A 16,060-nucleotide genomic window follows, 5' to 3' on the forward strand; every position below is an offset into this window, starting at 1 on the left:
TCCCCCCAGTCCAGTAGTAATTATGAGAATAAAGTTTTGGTAATAATCAGAACTTCTGTATAATTTTTTCATCTCTATATTGGTGTATATTGCTTCTGGCAGTTTTTATGTCTACTAGCACTGTAGCTATATGGAAGGCAATGGTGGTCTGTCTGTCAATTGGTTGTGCCACCACTTTGGTACAGGTTCAAATATCTCAACAACTGGCTGTATTACCACTTAGGTTTGAACAGGCACTTCGTGGTCCCCATTACAAAAAGCCTGCTAACTTTGATGATCCCCAGACTTTACTTTAGTGTGAGTAGGAGGTTGACATTTTGGGTTTTTTGGTGCAATGTCTCAGATTGTTGTGTGGGTTGCCATTAAATTTGGTATAGGTATCCATGGTGGATAGAGGGTGAATCCTAATGACTTTGGTTATCCCCTGACTTTTGTTTGACCACTACCATGGGGTTGACAGTTGTGCTTCATTGGGGAAATTTTGACAGCTCTTGGATGGAAAATTTGAAATATGGTTCCGACATTTATGGTTTTTGTCAACACTGGTTGTCTCCTGACTTTTCATCTAGTGCCATCTTGTTATGTGGCAAAATCATCTCTTTTTCAGTCAGTCTTGCTTTTCAGAGGGAGAGCAACCCCTCCTTCATTGTATTCTCTTGAACTTGAAATTTGATCACTGGGATTTCAACTTGCATTTTTTGAATGAAGTTCTCATCTTGAGACATTGGAGACTGTTAACAGCACTGGCCAGGACCTCTGTGCTTTTGCACCTGATCCTTTGATAAATGGGATCAAGGGAGTTTTTCTTCCCTGCTGTCACCAAGTGCTTGCTCAAGGGGGATTTGTTGGGTTTTCCTCTATAATAATAGTGATAATAGTAAGGTCCAGACCTTGTAAAGTGTCCTGAGATGACTTTTGTTGTGATTTGGTGCTATACAAATAAAATTTGAATTTGTTGGATTGTTGCTGAAATGTGTAGCAGTGTGTCTGGCCCTGCTGTTTCTTAGTCGGGTTGATCCTGTACTGCTTTGTTTTTGCTGCAACTTTATTTTTTTGTGTATGTTCTGTTACTTGTGATAGGTCAGTATTAAAAACTAGATAGATGATGCAGTTAGCTGTGTGATCAGCAATTGTAGCATCAGATTTGTATGCCCACTTTGAATCTACATGAGAAGTAAATACCGGCCGCTTTTTATTTATTTATTAAATGCTTCAGGACCAAGTTAGTAGATTGTGTGACGAATGCACTTATGTATGATGATGATTTTTGAGCAAATGAGTTTTTGAATTTGACAAACAGTACATAGAATTATGGGTGACTTTGGTGTGCTGTGAGTTTCCCTTTGAAACAGCTCATCTCTTTCTGTACGAATGCAGTTTAGCTTTGTTTGGTTTGTAACCTCCCTCTGATGAGTGTGGTACTTGGATGCACTACAAAGTTCTGTTTTGGATCATTTATTTATCTTTTCCTGTGGATATGAGTGGTCCTTGTACTAGGCTCAGATGTATTTGTAATGTAGCTACCCAAGTGACAGAAAATTAATCCGCAACTTTTTAAATCACTAATCGTTTCCAGGCTAAAATGCCAAACGTTCCCTAGTTACAGCTTTTCAGTTATAATGGTTTGCGGCTCTCCTTTGTTTTCTGTGGTAGTGATTGAGGGGGTGTTCTTTGTACGTTGCTAAACAAATCCTAGCTCAAATGAGCAATTCTGGATTTTCCAATGTCAGCTAAAAGTTATCCGGATATTTCAGTTCTCCAACTCCCACCTATGTTATGATTGGGAAAAGCTGGATTCAGTCATCTAAGATAAGTGCATAATCTCACGGCCAGTGACTAGAATCTAGTCACTAGACCATATATATTGACATTTGTTAAAATATGTCAGTGACTCAACTGTTATGAATTACACATAGTCCTGTCAGAAAGGATTCCCACCCCTTCACTCCTTACATATTCCAAGTGCTTCTTTTCAATTTCAGTATGAATTTACAGTAGTAAAATGTAGGGGTGGGAATCCTTTCTGAAGTCACTGTAACCTAGATACAGTAAATGAACTTGGCCACAGCTATTGAGAAAAATTGTAATAAGATTTAGATCCTTTTGTTCTCAAGGCATATAGAAAGAAGGCAGACTAGGAAAACTCGTGAATAGTTTCAGAGCCAGGCACACTTTTAAAATAGCTCAAAAAGGGTGGTTTATTAAATTTTCCACAAACAACCCTATATGTAAAAAAAACTATCTTGCAAGATATCTCAGGTTAATGCACACTGTGACTGGCGATAAGAATGCAGCTTTCTTAATATGAGGTATCAGCAGTCCACCTCAATAAATTGTTTCATCCTGACTGAAATGGTACAGTTTGGGATGGGCCAAAGGCTTCTGTTGATCTCTTAATACTGTTATCTTTAAACTTATTTCTCTGGCAGTGAGTTGCTTGCTGCTCCAAGATGCTTAAAATCTTCAAAGTTTGTTTACATTGAATAAACCTGAGAACTGAGCAGATTTGAGATTAGACATGTTGCCGTGACAGCAAGTCCCGTGAGACTTTCAAGCAATCCAAAGGATCCAGGATAATCTGAAACTGTCAGCATTTTTATCCAGCTAACTTATTAATCCACATACATAGAACACCCCCTGCTTGTCTTTGGGTTCTGGTCAGTTAAAAGTAATTTGAGGGTGTGACCTTGTGTTTTAGGAAATTTGTAGTTTCCTTTAAACTATTTAATATAGTATGGGGGCAAATGGTCTGTGCGAAGCACCTTAAGTGTTGGCCCATTTTTTTCCTCAACAGTGAAGAGGAGGGCTAAACCTGTCACAGTGCATGTTGGGTATCATTGATATTATTTTGGTATGAGCTGTTATAGTGTTAATACTAATTTATCTTTGCCTTTTTTATTTTCTTTCTTTCAGGGATCCCTAAAGGTTGGTACTAGAACAGCCACAATGAAATTCATCCAGTCAGATGAGCAGGAAGGAGGTGTTCATGTGAGTTTAGTGACAGGATGATTTAAAAACTTTTTTTTTATTAGTTTGGCAAATTGTCAAATAAAAGCCAGTATTTGAATAATGATTGGGTAATGAACAATTTCTACAATATTTTAGTACAACATAATCGTACCAGTATTGTTCTGAGTTTCTTTTTACAGAAATAGAGGTAATAGTCATTGATTCATTAATTCTCAGTGATTCTTCGTAGTCACTTTTTCTGAACAAAAAGATGCATCAAGAAAAACCATCTTCACGCTGTGGGTGCTTCACAGTGAAAGCCTTGGATTATACACTCTGAAGTACTAATGGACTAATTTAAGTTTGCATTAACTTCAAACACTAATAGCAACAAATTGAAAGGACAAACTGGAGCTAAGCAGACAACAGGAAAGCTCAGTAAAATAAACTGAGGGAAAAAAGGGAAAGAAGTAAAGCGTGATTTCTAATAATAGCCTGTTAATGGCATTTTAGCTCAGACAAAGAGCCCAGCCAGAATTTGAGATTTTTTTGGTGTGCATTCACTATGCTGTTTACCACAGTTAAAAGCATTAACTGACTTTCCTTCTTGTCTCTGTAAATTAGGAATCAGATCACAAAGTCCAAGTGCCCAAGTTGCCTAGACCAGATGAACCTTTAGAAGAGTCGAAGACTAGCCTGAATGGGTCCCAACCAAAAGCTCCTGTGGATCCACTGCCCCACAACCAGTGGGAGCGTAGCTCTGACCTGACTCCAGAGGCCTGGCAACAGCAGATGGACCAGCAGCTCCAACAGCAAGAAACGGAGCAACAGGCAGAGTCTTGGGCCAATGGCAACCGCAACCTTCCTCCTCCTCTTCTCCACAAATCTGACTCTGTCTTTAAAGACAGCAAAAGTACTTTAACTTAAACTGTTATTTTGTGGCCATAAATGATAGCAGTTCATGGATATATTTGTTCAGAGATTTTTATTCCTAACTGAGTTAACAGCATTTTTCTTTTGCTACCTTATAGCCATGATAATAAAGAACGTTAAGCCCACCACCACAGTAGAGACTATCCTGAAGGCATTAGATCCCTTTGCATATCTGGATGAAAGAAATGTTCGTCTCGTCAAGGCCAAGCCACCTGGATCAAAGTGCTTCTGCTTTGTTGATATGGACTCCCATGAGGTGCCAAAAAATAATTTGTGCTTATGATTTCATGTTCTAACAGATTTTTATTATTTATGTCAAATGTTTCCCTGTAATTTTCATGCACTTACCATAGTGACTTCTTTTGTAGCAAGTGAAACGTCTGGTTGAACTCCTCACTAAACCTCGGCCCCTTTATATTGACGGAGTCCGAGTTTATGCTGAGGTTGCCAAACCCCTGAAGAACCCAAAGTAAGTCACTGTGTCGCAAGGATTTTCTTATCATGTCTAATAGAGAAATCCCATCTCATTTGTTCCTGATGATTTTCTGTCTTATACAGTTACAAAAGAGATGTTGATAAACAAAACACCTCTATCCTTGGGTATCCACCTGAGGCCAGCATGATGGGTGTAAGTTGTAGTCTTTATTGTACTGACTTTCAGTTAATGGAAAAAAAAGCGTAGTTCGAGTTCTTCAGTGAACTATGATTTCTGTCCTGGCATTGCAGCAGCAGCAGTACCCACAGCCTCCACTGTACTTGCTACCTCTGCAGCCACCTGCTGGTGCTCCTGCTTTAATGCAAGGTTAGACTTCATCAGACACAGTCAAGGATCTTGGTCACCACACACTGTTTATTAAAATGGTCTTAAACAATGTCACATGTTTATCACCAGGTATTTTGATGACTGGCACCAACCTCTCTCTGCCATCAGACCCCAGCATTAACCAGGTAGGTTGTGAAGCAAAATGCAAAAGAGGCTGATATCTCTCCTCAAAGCCTGTTAGTTCACTGGATGTCTCCATTAACACTTCACAGGGAGTTGGTTACACTGAGGCTCCAGCTGTAGAGCCTTCATTGCTCACTGGTGGACCTCAGGTGCCCACAGAATCAGCTGCCGCTACTGCAGACGGATCACAGACGTGCATATATGGTGAGAAATAAGTCAAATGTTCAAATTCATCTGGAATCCAGCTCAGTATTATTACGGCTTTATGGTTTTAGTAATATTTAAATGTAACATGCTTTTGCATTTGCCTTAAATCTGACATTTTGGACTTGAAGAGAAAAGGTCTTAAGTGTAGAAGAATAATACAAATAATGATAGTGTGAGATTGGCCATCCTTGATTCATTTTTCCTTTTTCTTTGATTTGTATTCATTTTTTGTAATGAAATTGAAAATGGGTGAATAATTGACTATTTCACATTGGTATAGTTTCTCACATGATTTCAATTCAAGTCACATTACAGACAAAACTACCACAGTTGTCATAAACATGGTAGCTGTGAATCGTTCGTTTTTCATGATTGAAGTTGAACCAGTTCTCTGAATATCTCTGTTGTTTGTTGGTCATATGTGTTTGTCCTGTTTTCTCCAGGCTCTGAGACTCCAGACATGTCCAGCTACTTGTACGATTCCACGTCAGGCTTCTACTATGATCCTGAAACCACACTATACTACGACCCTAGCTCTAGGGTGAGAAAGCGTTAGGTCACTGTAATGTGATGAAATGCTGTTTGTCCGTAACCTGCCAAAGAATATTAAATACTGTACAACTAATACACATTTGCCCAGAAGTAATTGGATCTTGAAACAAGTGGTTTTCATACATATTTATTGGACATTTAACCTCCTGCTGTAATTTGCAAACTGTTTTCAATAGTTGATGTAAAGACGTGCGTAAGATTTGTGGTTTGATCCCACATTCAAGATTTATTACCAGTACCTCCCACTTTTATTTTAGTGACAGACCAGCTGTGTTTGTTGTCTGAGTTGATTATTTATAATTGACTCACCTTTTGCAAGAGCTCATCAAGTATTAATTGTAGCATATTCATAAGAATATGTGAATGATTTAATATAAAGGGAAACAGTGTGTCATTAATTATTGGTTTTGTTGTCATTAAGTTTTCATTTCCCTGTTTTCGCCCTTTTTGTGTGTAGTATTTCTACAATGCTCAGACCCAGGAGTATATGTACTGGGATGCCGTGTCAAAGACCTACGTCCCAGTTCCTGGAGGGAATTCATCAGAGTCACAACCTGTGACCATGACCGCTGAAGACCAGGCCATTCTTTCGAACCCAGCAGCTGATGCTCCTCTAGAGATGAAGAAACCATCAGTGCCTTCAGTGACAGCATCTCAGGCAGAAGTTCAAGCATCTGCTGCCAGCTCTGCTCCGGAACATGTCTTGACTTCTTCCACTGCAGCTACTGAGAAGAAAGAAGATGACGACTCTGCTAAAAAGGAAAAAGAAAAGGATAAAGAGGACAAACAGAGAAGTCTTGCTGCTGTCAAGGTAGAACTTCACTTATAATACCAGTGCACACAAAAGGGAGATATGTATGTTTAAAATGCAGCTAGTTAAGGAGCTTGTCATTTGCAGATCATGAAAGACATGGAACGGTGGGCAAAGATCCAGAATCGACAAAAGGATAGTGTCCGTGCCCCATCACCATTGCTGAGGACTGGAATAGATGATGATAAGAGGCAGTCCAAGTCGGCTGATGCTGGTTTCGCTATTTTTGAGAGGAAGGTTAGGAATGCACTTCCTGTGCCTGTACATCTGTCTACATAGTACATGGATTTTTACAAAGATTTAAATACAACAACTATTGATTTCTGCTGTCTTGTTTTTCATGGTGCTCCTTGTTTTCATCCCCAGATCTCAGGTGGAGAAGATCTTTTCAAAAAGCCCCTTGCTCCACCTAAGAAAGATGAAAAGTCAAAGGTATTAATCTGTCACTTAGCGTGCTTGTGCCCTTTTAAATATGATAAAGGAATGTAAGAAACAAACTTGATTGAAAAAAACTGTTTTCAATACTTGTGTGGTTGCTTTGTCAGCGTCCAATTGGCTCTCTGGGCCTGCTGGCATCAGACTATGCAGCTGGAAGTGATGAAGAGGTGGAGGAGGATAAGGAGGAGGCAGCTAAAAGTAGTCAGGGGAGCCACTCTGAGGACAAGGATGACAAACTGACAGACTGGAAGAAGATGGCCTGCCTGCTATGTAGGAGACAGTTCCCCAACAAGGATGCTCTGATCCGCCACCAGCAGCTTTCAGACCTACATAAAGTACTATTTATTAACCTCGAAATGAACAATAGTTGTCAGTGATTTTAGAAATATACCCGCTAATACTCAATATATTGTCTCAACAGCAAAATATGGAGATTCATCTTAAGATCAAGCGGTCAAAGAAGGAGTTGGAGGCACTGGAGAACCAAGAAAAAGAAGTAAGTGAACGGTAAAATATCCGGAGTAGATTTTCATGTTGTAAGTAGATTGCTGAAGGTGGAGTTTATCTTCCACAGCTGAGTGCCAGAGAAACTTCCAGATCACCAGAACAGAAAAGAAGAAAACACCATCACCCACAGCCACAGCAGCATAATACTTGGGCTGGAAGCTCCAGGTGGGTGTGATTGAAATGATAAAAGTGGGAAACAAAGCTCTAAGTTCTAGGAGTTTGCTTAACAATTTGATATCTTTGTTCAGGGAGATAAGTAAAGTCAGTGAGAGGCCTGGCTTAGGGGCAGAACCTGTCATGGTAGGTGTGAAGTTTTATTTTACTAATCAATCTCATGGTGTTTTGGTTCATTTATTAAACCTTTCATTGCATTTGTCTCTTCAGCAGAGGAAAAAGGAGCCTGTCGTTTGGGACCATGCCACCTATAAGCAAGCAGTACGCAAGGCCATGTTTGCTCGGTTCAAGGAACTCGAGTGATCTCATCTGAACACGTTCTTGCTTTAATATGCGAGATGTTAATGACAGGCTTGCCAAATTTGGCATGAGAAATCCCTTTGACAGTTTCTCTCTACACTGTAGAGTCACGGTTCTCTGCACTGAAATAAAGTGACAGATGATGTGACTCAAAAACCACATAACATGGCTACAGTGGAACTTCAAAAAAGTCAGAAACAAGATCTATTTGACATCCTCAGTGATGAAGTTGTACAGAAACTGTTGGTCCATGCTGTTAATTGCTCGTTTTGCCCATGTTATTTGTGGCCTGTGTTTATAATTGTGAAGTGTTCCCTCATTTTTCAATGATACTGTCGTACTGGCTACAGTTACATTTTGTTTTAAAGCTGAATGTTTTTTATTAATTTTCATTGGTTAAAATTACTATTGTATGTGCATATTTTAAGTAAAAAGTGGTTATGGACTTTGTTTCATGTGATTGTGTTTCACTTTTATGGCCACTAGATGACAGCATGGTACCATGTTATAGTTTGTGTTAATCTGTTAAGGTTCTTGAATCAAATCAATATTAATTTGGAGTTAGAGAAACACTAAAGTGAACGATTTACTCTCATGGATACCAGTAAAGGCTGCTCTTTTCATCTTGCTTTATGCCTTTTCTATCATTGACACAATTTCAACTCGCAACAGATGCAGTATTAATGTCCCCCAGTTGTGCACTGCAGGAGTTAGAACATGAAGCCTCCCCTCTGACCTTTACTGATATGAAGAAACTAGCCCTCACCCTCTCTTGCTATGGTACACTGAATGCTGAGGATTGTGTGGGTTTATTGTACTGACATACTATCTCCTCTGAGAGCAGTAACAAGAACACTGGGGAGCAGCACTAAATGACAAACAGAGACAGTGTAGGGGGAAGCCAACACCTTTCCACATGTCTAAGAGCAGTTGTGCTTCCTACTGTGTGCTTGCTTTTACAGAGTAACCTAATGAGGAAAATGTGGCCTGAACAAGTAATCCTGTTTCCCTGGCCTGGTTCATCTCCAGTGAGCAGTGGGTGAAATGGCAAAGGTGAATGTCATGTTTTCTAAGAGTGACTGAGGCTATATGGAGTCTCTGTGTCTGAGGAGACAGGACAGCACAACAACAAAGCTTCACAGCTAAGCATAGACCTTATTTTGTGGCTTGGCAACAAAACAGGAAAGCACAAACAAAACCACAGTGATTATCCCAAGTTCAGTTCTTTTTGCAGTAACCCTTGACACAGCATGCTGTAGATTGTGCTTAGTTGTAGGACTACAACAAGCCAGTTTTAACCTTTATTCTGTCAGGTCAGCGGCGGTGACAGTACTACACAGTTTTGTTTAAATTGAAATCAATTGTACCTGAACTGGACAAACCATAGGATTGAAAGTGAAACCTCCAGCTTGCTGTTTTCAGGATCCAAAATGGTCATTCATCTTTATTCCAAGCTGCATCACACTCTTCCCTCAGGAGGGGAAGACTGTTGTTTGTAACGAGTTTGAACCCATTCTGTTTGTGAGTTTACATGTCTGTGCATCATAGAGATATTCTTATCAAATGTGATAGTTCTTTCTATTTCAAGGACACTCATCAGGATTTCCCACAAGCCTTCCTGCATATTAACTGTATCATGTTGGAGCAGTTGTGGAAAATATTTGTTCAGTGGCATGCTTTAGTCTACACATGCTACTGAATTTGAAATGAGCCAAACACAAAGCAGTGAGACAAAGCCAAATTTATTATGCCCTTACAATAACCTCAAATTCAGAATATATAGCTACAGTATAATACAATTTAAAGATTGATTCTACTGCCACAAAAAGAGCAACCATTTAGCTTATACCTATTTGTCTTTGAAGCGTTTTGGTAATTATTGTTTTTCCATGTGTCCTTGGAATAATGGACTGATTGCATGTCTGCTCAAATCAATGGTCTGATGTTTAAATGCTGGAAGGTCTTTTAAATTACTTCAATATTTGCAGAGATTTATTTTCTCCTGTTGTCTTCATGGTAGGTTGAAGTGATCATTTCATTTCAGGTAGGTCACTATCTGACACAGGTTTAAGTATACTATCTATTTGCATATAAATAGAGTATTTATTACCAAGAGTCACATGGACTTTTGTTTCATGTACTTTGCTGACATGGTATTGCAGTGTTGTCTGGTCTCAGGCACAAATTGCCATTAGACAATGAGAAGTCTTTGCAGTTAGAAAGGTTACGGTACCATCACTGTGTAAGGGCTTCAACAGTAGGGTTTAGCATTTTGATTTATACAGACAAAGTCAGTGGGGACGGATTAACTGGCATTTTATTTTTCCATCCCCCCCATCCCCTTGTTTTTTTTTAATGTGGATTGATTTCCATTTCTCTTTTCTCTGTCAGAAGACCCCAGAGACACCCCCAGCTCCCAGTGACAAATGTCATCATTACCCAGTCCTAACAGTTTTAAATTAAAATGAATGTGCAGTTAGACTGAGGATGAGAGACCAAAGAGAGACATAGGGCACGAAAAGCTGCCATGGTAGTATCCCCTGTGTGTGTAACCGAGGGCCTTCAGGCAGCATTAATGGCAGGAAAGGTGGACGGGGGTGAGGACTGGGGGTACTGAGGGGCAATTATCCCAGCTGGATGGCTCTTAGCAGCAGGTGGGTGGAGCTGGAGCAACAGTATGGGGACAAGACACACAAAAAACATAGTCAGCAGTACTCTCAGATGTTGTCAGTCCATAAAGGCAAGAGGAGAGAGAAATGTGATTGCTTTTATGGAGATCTGACATCAAACTGGTGCAGATAAAGATGTTCTATATGCAGAAACCACATTAAAAATCTTATACTTTCATACATTTTGGAATATTTTTACATCAACACCACCTGACAGCCAGTTCACCACAACACCATCAAACTTTTCCAGTGTATTTTTTTCTTCAAAGAAACCTCTGAAATCAAATCTATTTGTAGTAAAGGTTAAATTCCTTCTTTTGCTTATATGTAGAATCAGTCTGGCTATCTCAGAACCCTTCTACGTATGTCCATTATGACAAATGATCAAGAACATATCCCATGAAGAATGATTCTCTTAAGGAGCAGCATGTGTTTGTGGTCACACCATGCAAACAGAGTATACCATCACAGGATCATATCAAAGTTATGCTTCTCTAAGCAATTTCACCATCTGGCTCAAGTGTGAGCTGAAAAATGGAGTCTGTTATGAATTGTTAATCTATAACATCATCTTGAAAGTGTCTTTATGATTATCTGGCATGTGACATAGTTCAGAGCACAGCTTATGTTGAGAGCATTTGGAGCATTGCTTGTAGCAGAACCAATTCCACTGTCAGACTTGTCATTGAGAACATTACAGACACTGAAAGCATTTGAAAATTATGTCATGATTCTGCAATGCAACACTAGCAGAGAGATGACAAGAGTGAAAGCACTAAACTGATACAGAAAACATTCACTTGGAACATTTTCATTTATTCTCTTTGTCTTTTCTGATTCAGAATAAAAATCCTCTGCTAGGTTTTGTGTAAATTGCAGTCGTCTCTTTTAATCATCACTCAGATGTTTCTCATGTAATTATGATTCACAGCTAAGCATTTCTCAGATTTATTTTATATCAGTCAAGATGAAGCTTGGTAGATGCTTTAACTGCTTAGTGAATCATGATTATCATCTAACAAATGGCAATTATTCTCATTGCCAGAGGCAGAGTAGACATTTGGCAAAACCCAGAGAGACCCTATAGCTCTCCTGCCTCACTTTAACTTTATTAAAACCACTTTACCTATATATATATTTTTTTATTTAGCATGAGTTAGGATTGGCAGTTAAAACTCTCATTTAATTTCACCACAGAAAACTGGTTTTGCAATTAGATTTTAATTAATTTTAACACATTACCAGAATGCTGCCTGGCCTGTGAGTACACTAAAGTATAACGCTGTGTTCCTGCAATGTCACAACCAGTGATCTTCTGCTTTAACCACATTATGTTGGCCATTATGGACATAGAACTATATATATGCGATCCATAATGGAATATGAAACTGAGAAGATCTTGAGAATCTGACGCTAAGACAAAATAATATCATGGGTTTTTTTCAACATACTGTGTCTATGGGTGCCAGTGCACAGTCATGTCTATGTATTCTGTGCTGCTAGTGCAAATTGTAATTTTCATATTGACCAGAAACATATTCATACATGCAATACATGAGTATTTATGCTAATTGTGTTGGGGGTGGAGATCCAAGGGATTCTTTCACCAAAGTCAGATGTGCATAATAAGGAAGCGTGATATTTGCCTGTAGGCAGCAGCACAATACCCCTGCCACAAAAGCAATAAAAAGTAATTATCTAAATACACAGCAAGTCTATATTCTGTTCTTGCTCACAATATACTGTAACTTGCTAGAAAGGTGGAGGCAAAGTTCTCTGGTCTCAGGTGCAGCCAGATGTCCAGCCATCTGTACTAGGTTCCCAGTGTAAATAAGCACTGTTTGAAAAAAATGCAGATGTTATCTGTACGGCTGGATATCGCCAATGATCAGTAAGAAAATCTGGTGATGTTTGGTTTGGCTGAGCTGGCTCTGTCCTTTAACTGAATTCTGTCCAGCTGATAACATTTCTCATGTTCATGAAGTTCAAAAACTGTTACTGGCTTTTTAAATTTTTAATGTAATATAAGGTCCAGTGAGGGAAGAAACAATTAAATACTGAGTCACTATTAGTAGGATGGAACATAAGATCTAAAATCTACAATAACGTACATGGTGAATTAACATGTCTGTTTGGTCCTAGAGACATAATTACTTTGGCTTTTTATTTTCATTTTTCTTTCTTTTGGTTTGAAAATACCTGGCAGCAATGTTTGCATTTTACAGTACTAATGATAACCCAGAGGAATACGAATGTTGACTTTAACATTGCAACCATATGGATGAAACATCATTTCAGGCCAATTTCCTGCATCGGTTTATTATTGCAAGTCACATGAAGTGGAAATAACCAACCTTGCAATCTGCCGTAGTGCTACAATGTGCATTACAGTCTGACCTCTGGTAGCTCATTTTGATATCTATTATTATCTGCTTTCTATCTACATTTTCCTTTCTATCCTTGAATTGTTTTTGTTTTTTTTGTGTGCCTTATGCAGTTTACGTCATTGTACATCATTCCAACCTGCAACCTGGCTAATGTTACTGATGTTATAGTTTTTTGTGTTTTGTTTTTTTTTTTTTTGCTGAATGAGCTTTTAAAATAAGATGATCATCTTGTCTGACATTTAAAGGCCACGTTTCATTTCATTTTATTGCATGAGGTGCCTTGCTGTGAGACAAAAGATTAATCCTACTGTGTGTGTGATTGTCCCAGGTTTAAAATTTGAATCAGTGTCATTTTGTGATGTTTTGTCATAAAAGAGTTGAGTTTTTTGTTTGTTTGTTTGTTTTTAGCTCATTGCAGATGAAGAAAAGAAGAATCTGCAGAGGATTTTCATGAAAAGTGTGCATGCTTCCAAACAGTCTGCCTGCCTTTTACCATACTGCCAAATACTATGGTGGAAACACCGTAGGAACTGAAGGTAAGAGAACAGAACAGCCTCTCCTCTTCTCTGGCATCCTCACTATCTACCACATTTTCCTGCTGTCCAAATATTCACAAACACAGTCTTCTATAAATACTTGTGGAAATGCATAAGTGAGAATATTCAACCCCTGCTGCTGTACCTAAACTTCACACAACATTACAAATGATTTCATATAGGAAAGATGAATTATAATGGCTGGAGCAGAGATTCTGGTTACAGACTCCTGAAGACTGCTAAGCTTTTCAACCCTCTTCCAGAGCAGTACCTGTGTAGTTTGGAGCTGTAAATGTGAATTGAATCAGTGGGTGCTGAAAGGTGCTTGCAACACCAGGTTTTTACCCCAGAACAAAAGCTCTCCTCTACGTCCCTGTGTAGAAGTAACCAGAGAACACATGGCCGGCTTCATCAGCAGTACGTTTACTTTAGTTTTCTTCAGCTGATAAACCTATCAGCACAGTGTTGGAAAACAGATGAAGACACAGTGTTGCTGCCTTTTCTCATTCAGCAGATATTACAATTTGATGCACACTAAGTAGAGCATTTTTTTTTATACAACAGCATTGTTGTAACACAATCAGCTGCGCTGTAGCCAATTCCTGAAGTGAAAATTGCTGCACCCATTATTCATCGTCCTGGAGGCACACACCAGTACAGTGACAACATTAACAGCCATATAATGAGTGTCAGCTTTGAAGGATTATAGCAACCAGTAATGTTGTCTGCAACCTTATACAAATAGGAATGGATGGAGCTGTGGGAAACATGCAAATGTTATTATCTACAATATGAGCGCAGACATTCTCATTCACTCTTTTTGATTTTCACTGTGATAGGTTAAGTCCCCATGTGTGTTTATTTACTGTATGAAATGGGGACTGAAAACTAAATCAGCTTTAATGTTTGTCTGTGCATGAATACATACTGTATATCAAGACTAACCATTTGCTGCTCCATCAGAAATAAGAAGTCCACTTGCAGCTTTAACCTGACATCAGACAAATATAGAAGAAATTTAATTAAAAAAAATAATTTCTATGATAAAGTTTATACGGTATATAGGAAAGAAACAGGCATTTTTGTGTCTTGTAATGTCTTTTGTCTACAGACAAAGTATTTGAGGCCTGTGGGTGACAAACTGAGGCAATACATTTTTTCTTTCTTCCAATGACATATTGTAGATGTCAAACTACACATTATACCAGTGATGTAAATTGCCTAATCAAATCAGAAAAAATGCATTCATGCACAAATGTAAGATTTTCTGAATTACATTTCAACTGCATCTAAATGGCTTTATGTTTAAGATGATTTGATCTACATGCCACTTATTCCCCGTCTGCTTTTGTTACTCAGGAAAGTGCCTCACGATGGCTGGGAAAGCCCTACCCCGAGACACTTCCACCTCCCAGCAGAGAGGACTGATGACAACACTTTGGGTCAGTCGTTCCCTTGAATGCTGCGTAGGTGTGACAGCAAAGAAAGAAATGTTGTAATGTGCGCATGTTAATGGGAGCCTGGTAAACCTCAAGTGTGGTGGCACAGTTGTATATATGTTAGCAAAGGTCCAGTTTCTTGAGAATTTCTTAGGTTCAGGAAATAAATCATTTCTACTTAGTCTTTTTTTTATCTGTTTGTCCTTTCATCCATCATAATACTGTGATGAAAAGCAATTTAAATCTTACCTTTTCTGAAAAATATGCAATTAAATAATTTCAAGTTTATAAGGCCATCAGACAGAAGGGGAATCAGTGGATAGTTTTGTTAGTTTGATTAGGAGGGTAGCTCACCACCTCCTTCTGCCAAGTGAATAAATGCACTGGTTCAGATTCTTTATGGTGATCATCCATAGATTTCTTTCCTCTGTCACCTCTGCTTAGTTTTCCCCTTCGGCTTTGAATGTCTGCATGCAAATCTGTGAGTGCACTGTAAGCTTCGTGCACGTTGCTTCTGTCCCCCTGCATTAGGACTCAGATTCTAACTGTACATTTACAACCTCAGACTTTTGCAGTTCTAGGTTATTTTACCCCCTAATTAGTGTCACACAGTAATGCTTACCACATATTATATATTCTTTTAAGGTTTCTCCTGCTTGTCAAACTGGTACTTTTTTTCATTTTGAAATGTCAGAAAGCAAAATGAAAGACAGGAGGTTTGTAGAACTGGCAGAAATACCAATTTTAATCCATACAGGAGCAGCAACTGTTTATGAGGACTGTCTTTCACTGTATGATACAGTCAGCCTACCATAGATTAAGTTCAGACTAGACGTATCATTATCGTATCAGAATCTACCTAGTTTAGCTCATCATCAGGTTAGTTTTTAATCTGGACACTCCAATAATGACATTCCTATCAACTTTAGCTGTACTTTGTGTTTGGTGTTAATTAGCAAATGTCTGCATTTAGCAAGTGTTGTTAGGGCTTAATTAGAAAATAAGAATAAGAACAATACTGGTGTCATTTTTCCTAGCTTCTTTAAGCTTATACACTCAGTTGGCAGTTTACAGGTGTACACCAAGGTAAAACTAACACAGTCTAATACAACAGCCCTGCAATAAATCCTCTCTTTGTGAGGGCTATAATGTTTAGTCTAAGAGAGGTGTTAAATCAATTTTGGAAGATAACTGTCAGTAGAGTGTATACAT

General features: G+C 38.7%; 1 protein-coding gene across 2 annotated transcripts in view; it reads left to right on the forward strand.

Moving 5' to 3' along the window:
• Nucleotides 1-9,819, forward strand: part of rbm6 (RNA binding motif protein 6) — an 18,257-nt gene extending 8,438 nt beyond the window's left edge. Inside the window, exons 7-23 of one of the 2 annotated variants that reach the window (XM_020598054.1) lie at nucleotides 2,914-2,988; nucleotides 3,574-3,862; nucleotides 3,981-4,138; nucleotides 4,251-4,351; nucleotides 4,441-4,510; nucleotides 4,606-4,684; nucleotides 4,775-4,830; nucleotides 4,918-5,032; nucleotides 5,479-5,576; nucleotides 6,045-6,398; nucleotides 6,486-6,635; nucleotides 6,765-6,830; nucleotides 6,944-7,171; nucleotides 7,258-7,332; nucleotides 7,411-7,508; nucleotides 7,592-7,643; nucleotides 7,731-9,819. In XM_020598054.1, coding sequence (XP_020453710.1) covers nucleotides 2,914-2,988; nucleotides 3,574-3,862; nucleotides 3,981-4,138; nucleotides 4,251-4,351; nucleotides 4,441-4,510; nucleotides 4,606-4,684; nucleotides 4,775-4,830; nucleotides 4,918-5,032; nucleotides 5,479-5,576; nucleotides 6,045-6,398; nucleotides 6,486-6,635; nucleotides 6,765-6,830; nucleotides 6,944-7,171; nucleotides 7,258-7,332; nucleotides 7,411-7,508; nucleotides 7,592-7,643; nucleotides 7,731-7,820 — 2,154 coding nt within the window. In that variant the 3' untranslated portion in view covers nucleotides 7,821-9,819. Of the gene's footprint in view, nucleotides 1-2,913; nucleotides 2,989-3,573; nucleotides 3,863-3,980; nucleotides 4,139-4,250; nucleotides 4,352-4,440; nucleotides 4,511-4,605; nucleotides 4,685-4,774; nucleotides 4,831-4,917; nucleotides 5,033-5,478; nucleotides 5,577-6,044; nucleotides 6,399-6,485; nucleotides 6,636-6,764; nucleotides 6,831-6,943; nucleotides 7,172-7,257; nucleotides 7,333-7,410; nucleotides 7,509-7,591; nucleotides 7,644-7,727 lie in introns of both variants that reach the window. The other variant, XM_020598053.1, reaches the window with a different exon arrangement.
• The last annotated feature ends 6,241 nt before the right edge of the window (nucleotides 9,820-16,060 follow it).

The sequence above is a fragment of the Monopterus albus genome, unplaced genomic scaffold, assembly GCF_001952655.1.
Source record: "Monopterus albus unplaced genomic scaffold, M_albus_1.0 scaffold36.1, whole genome shotgun sequence".
Classification (NCBI taxonomy): domain Eukaryota; kingdom Metazoa; phylum Chordata; class Actinopteri; order Synbranchiformes; family Synbranchidae; genus Monopterus; species Monopterus albus.